Source organism: Urocampus carinirostris, chromosome 1 (genome assembly GCF_059441175.1).
Source record: "Urocampus carinirostris isolate Australia breed hairy pipefish chromosome 1, RoL_Ucar_1.0, whole genome shotgun sequence".
NCBI lineage: Eukaryota > Metazoa > Chordata > Actinopteri > Syngnathiformes > Syngnathidae > Urocampus > Urocampus carinirostris.
The window spans coordinates 44759883-44773337 of record NC_142349.1 but is presented as its reverse complement, the minus strand read 5'-3'; the positions used below and the strand labels follow the sequence as shown (position 1 = coordinate 44773337).

Here is a 13455-nt window from a genome sequence, read left to right as displayed (position 1 = left end):
TATTATTCCAGTGTCATTTTTATTCATCATCACTCTCTACATTATTTCAAGTATTTGTCAAAACAAGAAAAACAAGTCAGCTAATCACTTTTTAAACATGACTGTCATATTTAAACACCACCAGCAAAACCCGGCCAATTGTTCAAATAACGGCGATAGCCTAGCGAGTCACACAACGTAGTGATCGGGGGCCGGCAAAACCAAAACGTTTTTCACAAATGTTAATCGGCGACTCACAATGCCTTCCGTCAATAAACCTTCACTAACTAGCTAAGAATACACTTAATAATTGCTTAAAAAGTAAGCAGCCAGACATGATTGGGGGCACATTCGTTCAATTATGGCCGCAAACTTCATACAATGTATGTAATAAAAGCAAATATGTGACCACAAAAAAGCCAATTGTGGTCACAAAACCAAGCACGGTGTAACAAATGATAATACTGGTAATGTCATCTGCAGAGTCACACATTAAAACAGGACCTCTTAACAATTTCCGAGGTCATGCGCATCTCCTTAATTTAGGTCGAAAATGAGTATTTGTTACGAAACTTCACATTTCCTTGTTACAAATGTACCCATCTCAAAAATATTGGAGCCACAAATGGTGTTGGAAAATAATTTGGATTTTGTCAAATATTGAGATGGGTTTTACAATTGATTAACTAATTATAAAAGCCACCTTTTGTGTCCCAGAAGAGCCCCACCCCCCCAAAAATATGTTTGATAAAATCATAACTTCTAACAATATATTTTGTGGCCACAATTGAGCAAATCACACGCATTACATTTCTTTTGACAATAATTTGTTTGGTACCGTGTCATGTCTGATGTTATTTAGCAAAACGGATTTTTTATAATGATCACTTGACAGTTTGAATGACATTGTTTTGAACACTTAGTTCCTGATTAACTTTTTGGGCCATTTAGGAAATCACTCCTGTATGTAGGGAAATAAAAACATTAGTGATGGATTACTAATGACCTTTTGTTTTCGTCAACGCTGCTCAAATGTGAAAGGAGTCAGCAGGTGCGCAATATATAAAAGCATGCAAGTGTCACACAAAAGTGAATTTTGTCATACCCTGGCAAACTGGGAGTGAGGAAGAACTGGAAGGTGAAGGGTTGGCACTGGTTGAGCATGCTTGTAGGGTTTTATACTTCCTGAGATCACAATAAAACTCCTGGCCAAAGTTCCTGCAGTGGGGAAGGAACCGCAGAAGCGATGACTTCACAAGTCCTTAAACGCACCACCGAGGTGTCATCGTACCATTTGAGTCTCCTTTAAAGCAAAAAAAAAACTGGATGGATACAAACCTAATCACATTTCTAAATCGCTTAAGGGACTTATTAAAGCTTTTCTAACATTTGCTTACATGTGGGCAGCCGTTTGAGCATTTGTTTGGTGAAATGGCATTTACTATCATTGATTTTCATCATGGCGGCGCCCCTGTTCGGCTGCGGCTGCATCGGCTCGCAACAGTTTTTTACACGTCGGCCATAAGACCCAGTCTTTGACTCAGTTTTGACGGCGCACAAAGTCGGCTCGAACTGCAGATTAAGATACGATCGCAGTTTTTTTTGCTGGATATGCGATCATCCAGACATCAAGCGCTCGGTGCTACGACCACTCGGGAGTGTTTATTAGCCACGGACTGCTATGTCAACAAGACCCAGCGGCCTACAAAGCAGCGAAGCAGAGTGGCAAGACAGCGGCGTGACCGCCGGACGAGGAAGCAAGGTTGTCGGGCCGGGCTAACAGCTAGGCTAAAGGCTAAACGCCTCTCCCATCCATTCTCCAACGTTCGCTCTCTGGACAATAAACTGGACCATTTAACAACTGGAAGTGGCATCGAACCGCGAGATGACGAACTGCTGCGCTAAAATTCTGACGAAGACATGGTTAATCTTATCTATCCCGGCTGACGTTCAAAGTAACTGTGCGGGTCAGATGTATCGACATTTCGTTCTGTATACACGTGTATACGAATGACAATAAAGTAAATCTGAATCTGAATTGCACACTAATAAATTCCATTTTTCGACAGATCGCACCAGCAAAAATGGATGCGGAACCGCATTTTATGCTTGAAAAAAACTTGCAGGACTGAGCGTCCATTGTAGGTAGCAATGATGAATCATCATCAATTATTGTAATCATTGTTTTACTCTATTCAGTTGTCTCTTCATTTGTTTTTGTATTTTTTAATATAATATTAATGAATAGAATATCCTGTAGAAATTTAACAGGTACTCTGTATTCTGCCCCACCTCTGACCATACTCCATTTAAAAAAATCGTGAAAAATGCGGATATTTATCCTTTGATGATCTTTCGAATACCCTTTCGTTTTAAAAAACGTTTTTGTGTTCAGTTCAAAGGACAGAGTGTACTAGTAAATGGACTTTGAGGATCAGTTACAAATGCTCAAGAAGCTATCCAGATTTGAAGGAAGTGCTAAAAAAGTATAACCAGCAGTGAGCCAAGTGAGTTGAGCGTGGAAGGTGGAATGATGCGGGTGTAGGTGAGGCATTCGCACGGCAGCCAAACCTATTACGCAATAACTTAACAGAACACGCACAGACGCACAAACGTATCTCAAGTGAACACACATCAAATTTCTATTCTAGAAACAAAAGACGATATAGGAATGAAGGTTGAAAGATTTCCCAGCATGCTCTGCTGTGGTGCACGAGGAGCGTGTGGACACCAGGAATGGGCGCTACACAACACTCTGCTACATGGAGTGTGTGGAATGCTAAAGCCAACAAAGATCAAACATTTCTACTCACTAAACCTTTTTAATCCTTTTCAGCAGCAGAAGCTATTTTTTTCCTTTCGGTCATCAGCACCTGTGCCGCTGCCACTGTAAACAGAGCGTGTATCCGCCCTTGCCTTTTTTTCACGTGCGGGACAAGTGGACATTGAGGTTGGGTGAGGCGGCGAGGGGAAAAGGAAGTGGAGGTTAAGGATGCTCATCTCTCCTCCTTGCGGGACACCTTGGAGGAGTGCCAGGCCGTGGACCTGAGAATGTCAAAGTGACAAGTTAGACAGTTAATGCCCGTTCACATTGCTAACGATTGAGTACTATACAGACAACTAATAACCGCTTTTGTTTTAGGTTGGAAATGCAAATGATAACGCTTGTATTAATCGAATTCATCAATACAACGCATGCAGAAATCCGGGACCAGAGGACAGCAGCTCTGCCGGTTTTAGAGGTTTACCTCTTCAAAAGGAGCTGAATAAAATTAACAAATATAATCTCAGTGGCCTTTAGGCAAAGTGTTGGCTCAGAGACTGGGAGGTCAGCGGTATAATTATGACTTACCTCCCTGCTTGGCAATAAACATTAAGGTGTTAGAATTGGGGGGGGGGGGGGGTGTTAACGTAATGACTTGTTTTAAGATAAAAGCTGCCAAATTAATCTGATGTGTGCAAAGGGAAAACTCTGTATTTACGAATCCGTTTTGGAACTCCGTTTGTCATATGTGATCAATACAATAATAGCCAGTTTCAAGAGCAAAGAAGTGGGTCATGGGGAATATGGAGGTGTTCACGATTGAGAGGATGTATGAGCTTGACACAGACCTGATGAAGGTTTTGAAGGCGGCGCTTTGAGGGTTGATGCACAGGGGCACTCTTTTGCCTTGCTGGTGTTCCGTGATGAAGCGATGGATCAGCTCTGAGAAGGAGAACATTTTAAAATGTTTTCCCTTTTTTGACAGAGACAAAGTTTTACCATGTTACTCTGATTTCAGATGATCTGTTAGTTTCCTGAGCATATAAGATGTAACTTTGAGATTTTGTTACCATAACTTGCAGTACTGTACATACAAAGGTTTGCATGATTTGGCTCCTTCCGATCTTATTTGATTCAGTAGTGCTACAAGTTCCTACTCAGAACTCCAGCTCACAAAATGCTGGCCCCCTTGGGACCCCAAGGACCAGGAGCCCGCAAGCTCGAATTGCTACCTCATTGGTACATTTGATCCAAGATTTATTGTATATTTTAGCTTCTGATGGATGATTGCATTGTATGAGTTTCCTTTCCTATTTTTCTTCTTGTTCTCCTATTCTTGTTTTGCTGCTTCATTCATGGCTGATCAAAAAAAAAATTGTATGAAACCTACTAAGCTTGGATGCTGTCTATATTGAATCTGAGTCAGCAGACCAGAAATAGGAAGAGTAGCACACAAACACTATCGTGCTGCGGAGCCTTCTGCATGAACTTGCCAGGCCAGGTCGGGAATTTAACCCCAAAAGCATCACCATCCTTATTCGGACAATTCCAGTTAACAATATTTTTTTAACAATTTATTATACGCTGCAAATTTGTGCCCACTCAACATCCAAAATCTCAAATCATCAGTTCTTGAATAATTTCCTTGGCCCGTGTGTGTTGAAAATCTGGGGGTATTGTCATCTATCAACTCTGAGCTTATGAGCCCTTTGAGATGATTTTGTGTTTTAGGGTTATACAAACAAATGTGTCCTGACTTATTTTACTGTATTTCCCACAGTATAGGGCGCATGGAAGTAAAAGTACTGTAATGGCTAGAGTTACACGTAAAATACAAAAAGTGCCGTATTTGCATTGACTGATCAGTCAGAATATATCACCAATCACAACTGCATTACATTGGATGCAACTACAATGAAACAGATTGCGGTGTGGAACAAGCCGGATGCTTTCCACTAGATCACTAGGGATACAGGCGACACATTAAAATACATCATAACACCGTTTTTAGTGACTGTACTATATTGATAATGATTATTGGGTGGGGCCGCAAGAATATCGTCAGACATTAAACCAATTCGTGGTACAGCCAACTCGCCAAGTCTTTATGAAGCGCACGAGATTCAGAACTGAATGAGAAAAGCATTGTGGGAAGTAATTTGGTCATCCTGAATGACTAAAATAAACACATTCAAGACGTATCTCACTTACGATACTTTGTTTGGGCTGAGAAAAAGTGAAACGACATTCAAACATTGTTAGCAACATGACTAAAAATAGTGTGACAATGAGATTATACAAAATTCCTTTTCATGTGTTGTCTGTATCCCTAGTGGTCTAGAGCAGGGGTCAGGAACCATTTTGACCCAAAGAGCCATAAAAGATAAAACTATTTCAAAAACATTTTCAAAAGTGCCACAACATGTATTCTAATACAAAATTACACAAAACCGCCAAACTCGCTCTTCAGACAAAGCTAATTCCTCAGCACATTTTATTTCACTGGGTTTTATTTGATCAAATCTATGAAACAATAAAAATAATGCACTATGGGACCCTACTGAGTTTAAGAGGTGTAGATAATGGATGGATGGATTAATTGCACAAATATGATAACACACTTTCAATATTGTTGGCATAAAAGGCGCATCGGATTATAAGGGGCACGTTCAAATTTCAGGCCAATTTGGGTGTGCCTTATGAAATATGGTAATTTGAGTATTTCAAAGCAGAGGCTTTTGAAATTTCCCAACATACACCAAGAATTTTCTTAACAAAAGAACTGAAAGATGTGAGGGATTAGGAGTCATACCTTTTCCCTGCCACACAGAAAGCAGGCTGTTCTCATAGCTGTGGCTAAAGGGACGCTCAGCGGCTGGTTCAAAGTCTCGGGTGTAGACGCGCCCGCTGGGCACAGAGTAGCAGCACTGGCACATGCACGTGTGGTAACGCAGACGGCCCTCATCTAAATACGGATGCGACAGAGCATCGCCGCCGGAGATGCGCTTGGCCTGTACAAACATAGTCAAACATAGTGGGCGGACACACATGTGACAGACGGGAGAAGATGTCCTCAACTCACCGGGTCAAAAACTAGCATGCGACACAGCAGGTGCACAGCCTCGTGGGTGGCGCCGTCCGATAACATGTACAACACCGACAGCGACGGCTGCAAACACAAATGCGCCCACACATACAAACACCATATGCACAAAGATGAGAGAGCACACGCAAACCCATTCACACAAACACACTCATGAGCTAGGATAACAAAATGTAAGGAATTTGCTGCAGCAAGACAGGAAAACAGTTGACAGTCTTGAGGGTGACGTACGGGTTTGTGGGGTCCCCGCAAGATGTGAGCTCTGGCGCCCTCACAGGCCGATGTAAGTGCGGATATAGGCGGCGTTCCCAGCAGGTCGGTTATCAAGTCCAGCTGAAGATACCGCACATCAAGCTCAAGTTAGACGACCAAAATAAGCTTTCAAGACACTTATAAGCTTTGGAAAAGAAGAGTTTAAGCCCAGGTCAGCATTTCAAAATGTAGTGAGCCCCTAACTACATTTTGAAATGCTTCAAAATAAGCTTTTCCAGATTAGCGTTTCAAATTTAGGACTATATGGATCCATCAATCAATCCAAACAGAAAAACGGTTGCAAAATTGCAAAAAGTGTTCAACAAATTAGTTGAAAAACAACACATTTGTAATCAATTTCCCCGGCCACTTTTCATTTGTCGAGGTGGAAGTGACTTGACGTCTTAACGAGATTGTGTCTAGTACATGGGTTGGGAACCTTTTTGACGCAAAAAGCCATAAAAGCAAAATATATATATTTTTCTTTATTTTGAGAAAGCCGAAACATATATTTTAAGACAAAACTGAGCAAAACTGACGAACCCGCTCTCCAGACAAAAAGCTAATTTTTCAGTGCATTTAAATTCACTGAGTGACGTTACATGATTTTATAAAATTTATAAAATAAGACTAATACCAGAGCCTGTGTCCCATATAAACAAATATACTATTTAAAACTGACAGCAACAGCAAAGAGCTCTCGTCAATCCAAAAAGAGAAACTATCCAAAGGTCTGCTTTTGAGATGTCCTTAATAATTATTGATTTTGGCAAAAATGACATTTAGAAACCCTTTTTAAAAGGCATTTCTACTTTTATTATTATTTTACTAGCATTGACTATCAATCAATAAATAAGTTGGTTGGTGGTTTCCTTTAACCACTAGTGTCATAGGGCACCATTTCATATGGTGTGTTTTGGGCAAGTATCGCCTGGTGGCGCTCATCCCTCTCCAGGCCAATATGTTTCCACATGGTCTTTCCCAATTTACTGGAGCCAAACATTATTTACAAGCTTATGCCAATAATGGACAAAAGTAGAAGACATCAAAAAATGTGCACTACATACTTTTGGCACCTGCTAGGCACTACAGATCCCTTAAAACAAGGACAAACAGGCTCAGGGACATTCTCTTCTTCAGGGCTACCAGCACCCTGAACAAGCGTGCAGAACTGTGAAAATGTATATCTTATTTGGGAATTTCGGTCGCTGCCTTTTTTCTTATTGCTCTACTTTTAATGGCACTATTGTTACAATGCCCTTTTTCTGTCTTTGCACTAATATAATTTAGGCTGGACTGCGTTGTAATTATTTTTGCCTATTTATCCTGGCAGTCTTATCTTTTATTCTATTTTTCTCTTAAGTGTTTATTACTGTACATGATTACCCTGCAGTGCCATTTCTAAGCGTGTTGCATACAATGTTTCACCACATTTTTATGACAATATAGCCAATTCAATTTATACAAATGTCTCATAGTTACACCTTGGTCTCGATTAAGACACTTGCTATAAAAAATTAATGGTAGTTACATCCCTCAGTGGCAATACTGGTAAAGTGATCGCCTGCCACACAGTAATATGTTCATGGTTCACCAAAGCAAACCTAAAACTCAACAGTCTCTCAATGTTACTAAATTTTACTGTTAATCTATGGAATCTTACACTCTCTTTTCACCATTTTAGCCAGAATTATTAACACAAATTCGTTTCACTTTTCTTGTACTTTTTCAAACTTCTCAAGCAATCTGCAGGCATTCTTCAGCTTTCGGTAATCCCACACATTTGTTGCGGAGAAATTCACTGAGTCTAGTCACATATTTTCTGTATAACTTCATTGCAAAGGACGCCAAATTTAGCGATTTATCACACTTCCGTTAAGCCTGAGAATGACTTAAAAATAATTGGATACCAGGCATTGTCCATAGATTATTGATATAGTAAGGTCTATACTAAAAATCTGATTTATAGTCATGAACGATGGTGCTGCGACCTCCATCTGATAAAAGAAAAAAAAACGGCTGCCTTATGTGCTTTGGTAGATGGAGCAGGATATATTTTTGGCAAGATACTCTTGTTAGATATGATCCGCTGCCTAAGTATTGTGCTTTTATTTCATTAAAAAAAAAAAAAAAAAAAAGAAAGATTACAGCGAGCATGTTCTCAATACGTATACTTTGTTATTTGGGTTTTTTGGGTGTTTTTAATTGGATTGTAAATACGGTATTTTCTTTTGCTTCTTTTTCTATAAAACTCAGCATTAGTCAGATCATATGAAGCAGCTAAATTCTGACCATCAAGAGCAGTTAGGCTCACCTGCTGGATGGGGCTCTGCGCCTGGAAGAGGATGCGACGGCCCAGGAGCTCGGCAAAGATACAACCGACCGACCATACGTCAATGGCCGAGCCGTAATGGCGGCAGCCCATGAGTACCTCGGGTGCTCGATAGTACTGCGTCACCACCTCCTGGGTCATGTGACGAGACGGGTCTGGCTCCTCCACGCGTGCCAGCCCAAAATCACATATCTGAACGGGACAAAGAAGAGAGTGTCATGGCTAATAGATGAATCCAGAGTAGAAAGTATAAATTGGGTTGGATTATTCACGTGATTAAAAAAAACATGCCATTTTATTCTCAAACATTTTGAGCCAAAAAAAAAAATCCCAAATCAACACTGTTAACAGAACATATACCTGAAAGTGACCGAAATCTCTACAATTTTCTCAACACTAAAACAACATTAAGGTCAGCAAATTGACGGAAGAAAATAAATTGCTCAATTCCTGAAAGTCAAACACTGTACGAATAAGTAAACCTTGAGCAGGCAGTTGCTGTTGACCAGAAGATTTCCAGGTTTGATGTCGCGATGTAGAATCCCAGCAGAGTGGAGATACTTGAGGCCTACGCATTGAAGACATGTCAGTAAGTGTCACCCCAATAACTGGAGGTGGCAGGGCAGTTGATTTTAGTGGAGGCTCACCTCGCAAGATCTGATAGAGGAAGACCTTGATGTGGTCAGTGGTGAGAGGCTGAGGGGACACAATGACCTTGTGAAGGTCGCTCTGCATCAGTTCTGTGATCACGTAGCTGCACTAGCTGTCAAGGAGCAATGTGCTGCTGGGAAATGCCATCAAAATGTTCACATTGAATTGATAAGAATTTCCTTTTTTTTTAAGATTCGTCCTCATTCAAAAATTACCCACTTTAGGGAAGTTGTAGGACATTTGGGAATTTTGTTACTCTCTGTCGCCATCTCCGGGCTTGAAGTCATGATCATAGCCTCAGGCAGCCCCACATCCATGATACGCGAGCAAGTCTGTGCATTTCTAAGACGCTTTCAGGGTTTGAGTTGGTGTTTAGACACTACTAGAAGCAGACCGTTTCTTACTTGCACCATTTTCATGCTACACCGACAAAAGAAATACAAATTCTGCGAGTACGAGTATGTAATCACTTTCTGGCTATCCCTTATCGGGGATAGGGGATAGCTATTGCTACTACCACCACAAAGAACACCTCTGATAAAACTCAAATAAAAGCTGATAGACGCGGCACGGGAAAAAGAAAGCGCTCTTTGAACTCATATGAGCATTGTTAACACATACTTATTAAAGAAAATATTTAACTTTCAACTTAAGGACACCTCAAACGACGCAACCCATTAAATCCAAGCTAATGAATGCAAAGTACAGTAATGTTTTCTTTATAAAGTTTACGATAAATGCTTCAGTAACTGTGACAACGATACAGTACAGTTGCATTTTTTTTTACTTCTTCCCTTGATGTTCTATCCAAAAATCAACCCAACAAAAAGAAATGGTTGATTGACAACAATGTATTAAATAAAAGGATTATGAACAAGCAAGGATACATTTCCTCAAAGCAGTCTATCTGTGGTGGCTGTAAAATATCCAGCGCCGACAGCACCTGAAGAGCAACAATCATCAGTCGTGTCTGACTGCACCATGCCAAAGCCGATTTATTACATTGTCATGTTTGAAGAAGCACAGCATGCGGAGCTCCCGGAAGACACGCTTGCATGACACCAAGTTCTGGAAGACGTTTGGCATCTTCTTCAACGCCACTTTGCGACCGTCTCGAGGGTCCGTCACAGACCTGCCACATGATAATGAATGTAAACTCTTGCGAGAAAGTTATGATTGTAGTGATAGTTTGTTTACAAAATGGAAAAAAAAACGCCTCAGTCAAAATAAATGACTATAGAAAAAAAAGGACTGTAGTAAATGTTAACAATTTATAATTGTTTGGTAAAACACTGCTGCATTCAGTTTAATTCATCCATCCATTTTCTGCACCACTTGTCCTCACCAGGGTCACAGGGGTGCTGGAGTCCAAACCAATTGACATGAAAATAAGTTGTGCCTTTTGGCAAATTTTACAGAGACATTTTCCCATTTGGTATTGGTGTGCATTCCTTTGAGACTCCTTCTGATTAAGGGCTAAACAAAAAAACATGACTTGACTTTAATTGCACTTAATTTTATTTTTAAAGTTTATGTCCGAAATTTGGAAATGTTCTACTCATTGAAGCCATCTTCTACTTTAAATCATCATCAACTATGTAGGATTCTTAGAAGACCTCAAATAAACTTTATTTTTAGGGGTTGGTGGGTTGGGTTAGCTTTTGGATTGTAATTCAAAGAGGCTTTTTCTTACTTTTCCCATTTTCAAGCTACACTAACTAAAAAATGTGATGACAAGCATTAAATCACTTTACACCATCCTCTACACCTCCCCTTTTCCTGGTTCATAATGTGTTTCGTGTCCCGACCGTCTCTGATAAAATAAAGATGAAGGTCTTCAGTGTTTATTGTTCCTATAATGGCTCTTTGAAATTAGATTAACACATACTTATAGAGGAAATATTCTACTTTCAAACTTTTAAGGACACCTCAAATGACACACCACACCTTTAAGTTTATTATTGTCAACTTCACTATATATTTTCATGTTTCTGCTTATTATAGTTTCTGAAAGCACTCAATTTACTTATTAAAAAACCATGCCAAATTTGTCAGTGACATTTCTGCCTCTTGAAACCTTCCTTTGAGATTGATGGTGGGATGAATACTAAAGCAGGTGATGCCAAAACTACTTTAGGCTTTTTCGTTTTGTCTGTCTGATAAAGATACTTCAATATATACCCACCATGGGCAAGCCCTAACACAAAACAAATGTCTGTAAACATTGAGGTAATTAATTGATCCTTACCAGACCACACCAAAGGCTCCATATCCAATGGGCCGATCGGGCTCCATCTCAGCCGGGCTGGGCACCTCACTGGCCGAATTGCTATAAGGCTGCGGGACAGCAGCTCCCCCGCCGACACCACCTCCCAGGGCTGTGGGGTGGCGAGGGGTCCCAGTAGGAGCAGCTGGGGGCCTGTTGACACACGGGGTGGCACTGAGAGCAGCCGAGGGGGCCCCGCAAGAAGAGTTCACGTAAAAGTACTTGTGGGCTAAATCTGAACCAGAAAACAGGTCTCCACAAATCGCCTGTCGGCCTGCACCGTGGAAGGCCATCCTCAAAGCTGCCCTTGCACCTTACTGGCGAGCTAAATGCAGTGGGGCTATAGCTGCAAGATGCTCATGACCCAAAACCTTTGCCAAGGCTCCACAGTCGACACTCTTGCATTAGTCCAAGAAAAAGGAAGGTAAAAGTGCATTGGACTACATAAAAAAAAATAGTGAACAATTATGGAGCGAAAAAATACAAACGGATGTTAAGCTTGAAAGTAGTATGGGTGTGAAATTACTTGTGTATCGACTATTTAACTACACTAGAAACGGAAACGTGATGATGGTGTGCCTTTGTACTTAAAGCAAGCAAATAGTCATTCAGCCTAAGGAGAAAAACGTTAATTTAGATCGTATGACCTAAAAAACAACAAAAGACAGCATGTAGCTGTGTTGATTAAAGACAGACACTTATCTATGTTACTCATTATGATGAAACAACAATTTCAAAGTACAAGCTGAACTTCCACGTTGTTAATTAACATTTAGTAAGACACGAGTAGGGCAAAAACGTTATAAAGCAAACATTGTACAGTGTTAAAAAAGAGCGAACATTTACTTCGCTTACTTTAAGTTTAAACACTGCGATGGCACAGCTTACTCGGTTAACAGTCTTGCTATGAAACTAGTACGGCGCGAACTCACTCAAAACTGTTTTTAATTACTTTCAAAATGTGAGAAATTAAGAGTGTTTAACGCCTAATAATAAGAAAAGTCACAATGAAGCAAAAACGATGTATAAAATCAAAATAAAAACTAAGCTAGGAGTTAGCACTTAGCCATGTTCTCTCCAGCTGCCCAACTATGCGGTGATGACCCACATCTCAAGGCGACAATCTGACCTATATATACCAGGCAAAACATAATACAAATAAATAAAAATTGATCCGACGCGAATTGCTTTGAACTAAACGAGCAAACGAAAGTCACTCGATGCACACGAAACAACACGCGTCCGATTGAAATGAAGACGAAAAAGCAGAAATGAGTTTATGGACGATGATGTTGTTAGCCAATAGAGCAGCTAGCCCGCGGCTAGCTTGTCCCCTCTCGCCAAGCTCGACATCGAGGAAGCGTCCAACGTAAGAATGTCCTTTGAAATTTCCGACAAACTATCCGAAAATGTCCGTCAGGGGAAATAAAGAAGTCCCGGCGGCAGCAGTTGTGATAGCATGTAGTCCTACGCAGACATCGTTTTTTTTTCTTGCTGCTTAGCTAGCGAGTGGCGAGTAGTGATGTATCGTTTGCGAACGAAAGGACTCGTCATGCAGGCTCTTTAAATTAAGCAACGGAAGCCGGCTCCCCAACACTCTCTCTCTCTCTCTCTCTCTCTCTCTCTCTCTCTCTCTCTCTCTCTCTCTCTCTCTCTCTCTCTCTCTCTCTCTCTCTCTCTCTCTCTCTCTCTCTCTCTCTCTCTCTCTCTCTCTCTTCTCTATTTCTCACTGTTTCTTTTTGTTTTGCTTTCTCTCTTTCTATTTCATCCCCTCTCATTTTTTCTCTCTCTTTCTCCCGTTCGCTCTTGTCCCTCTCCCTTACTGTCCCTCTCTCCCTTTCTCTATTGTTCCTTTCCGTTTCCCTCCTTTACTCTCTCTCTCTCTCTCTCTCTCTCTCTCTCTCTCTCTGTCTGTCTGTCTGTCTGTCTGTCTGTCTGTCTCTCTCTCTCTCACACACATTTCTAACACTCTCTTCGTCTCCCACTCTCTTTCTCTCTATTTAACTCTATGATTCCCTGTCTAACCTCTCTTTTTCTCTTTAATTTTCCTTCATTTTCCTCTCTTTTTTCCCTCTGTCTCTCTCTTTCCCTCGTGTTCTATCTTTTTC

The 13455-nt window shown here is 40.7% G+C and overlaps 1 protein-coding gene across 1 annotated transcript; it reads right to left on the bottom strand.

Moving 5' to 3' along the window:
* On the bottom strand, positions 1-12896 carry nlk1 (nemo-like kinase, type 1). The gene is made up of 11 exons (XM_088341140.1): positions 11330-12896; positions 10084-10213; positions 9969-10024; positions 9078-9184; positions 8913-8998; positions 8413-8622; positions 6078-6179; positions 5826-5912; positions 5556-5754; positions 3592-3685; positions 1-3024 (listed from the first exon to the last, which is right to left on the bottom strand). Exons 1-11 carry the CDS (start codon positions 11638-11640, stop codon positions 2976-2978), a joined length of 1431 nt encoding a protein of 476 aa, XP_088197266.1. The 5' UTR covers positions 11641-12896; the 3' UTR covers positions 1-2975.
* Positions 12897-13455: the final 559 nt, after the last annotated feature.

What these genes read in the sequence shown, in the direction of transcription:
- nlk1 (XM_088341140.1), bottom strand. Translation starts at nt 11,640, where the DNA reads ATGGCCTTCCACGGTGCAGGCCGACAGGCGATTTGTGGAGACCTGTTT. An exon ending in GCTTCTTCAAACATGACAAT is followed by an intron (nt 10,025 to 10,083) that starts GTAATAAATCGG and finishes GTTGCTCTTCAG; the next exon opens with GTGCTGTCGGCGCTGGATAT. An exon ending in ATAGACTGCTTTGAGGAAAT is followed by an intron (nt 9,185 to 9,968) that starts GTATCCTTGCTT and finishes CAGCTAGTGCAG; the next exon opens with CTACGTGATCACAGAACTGA.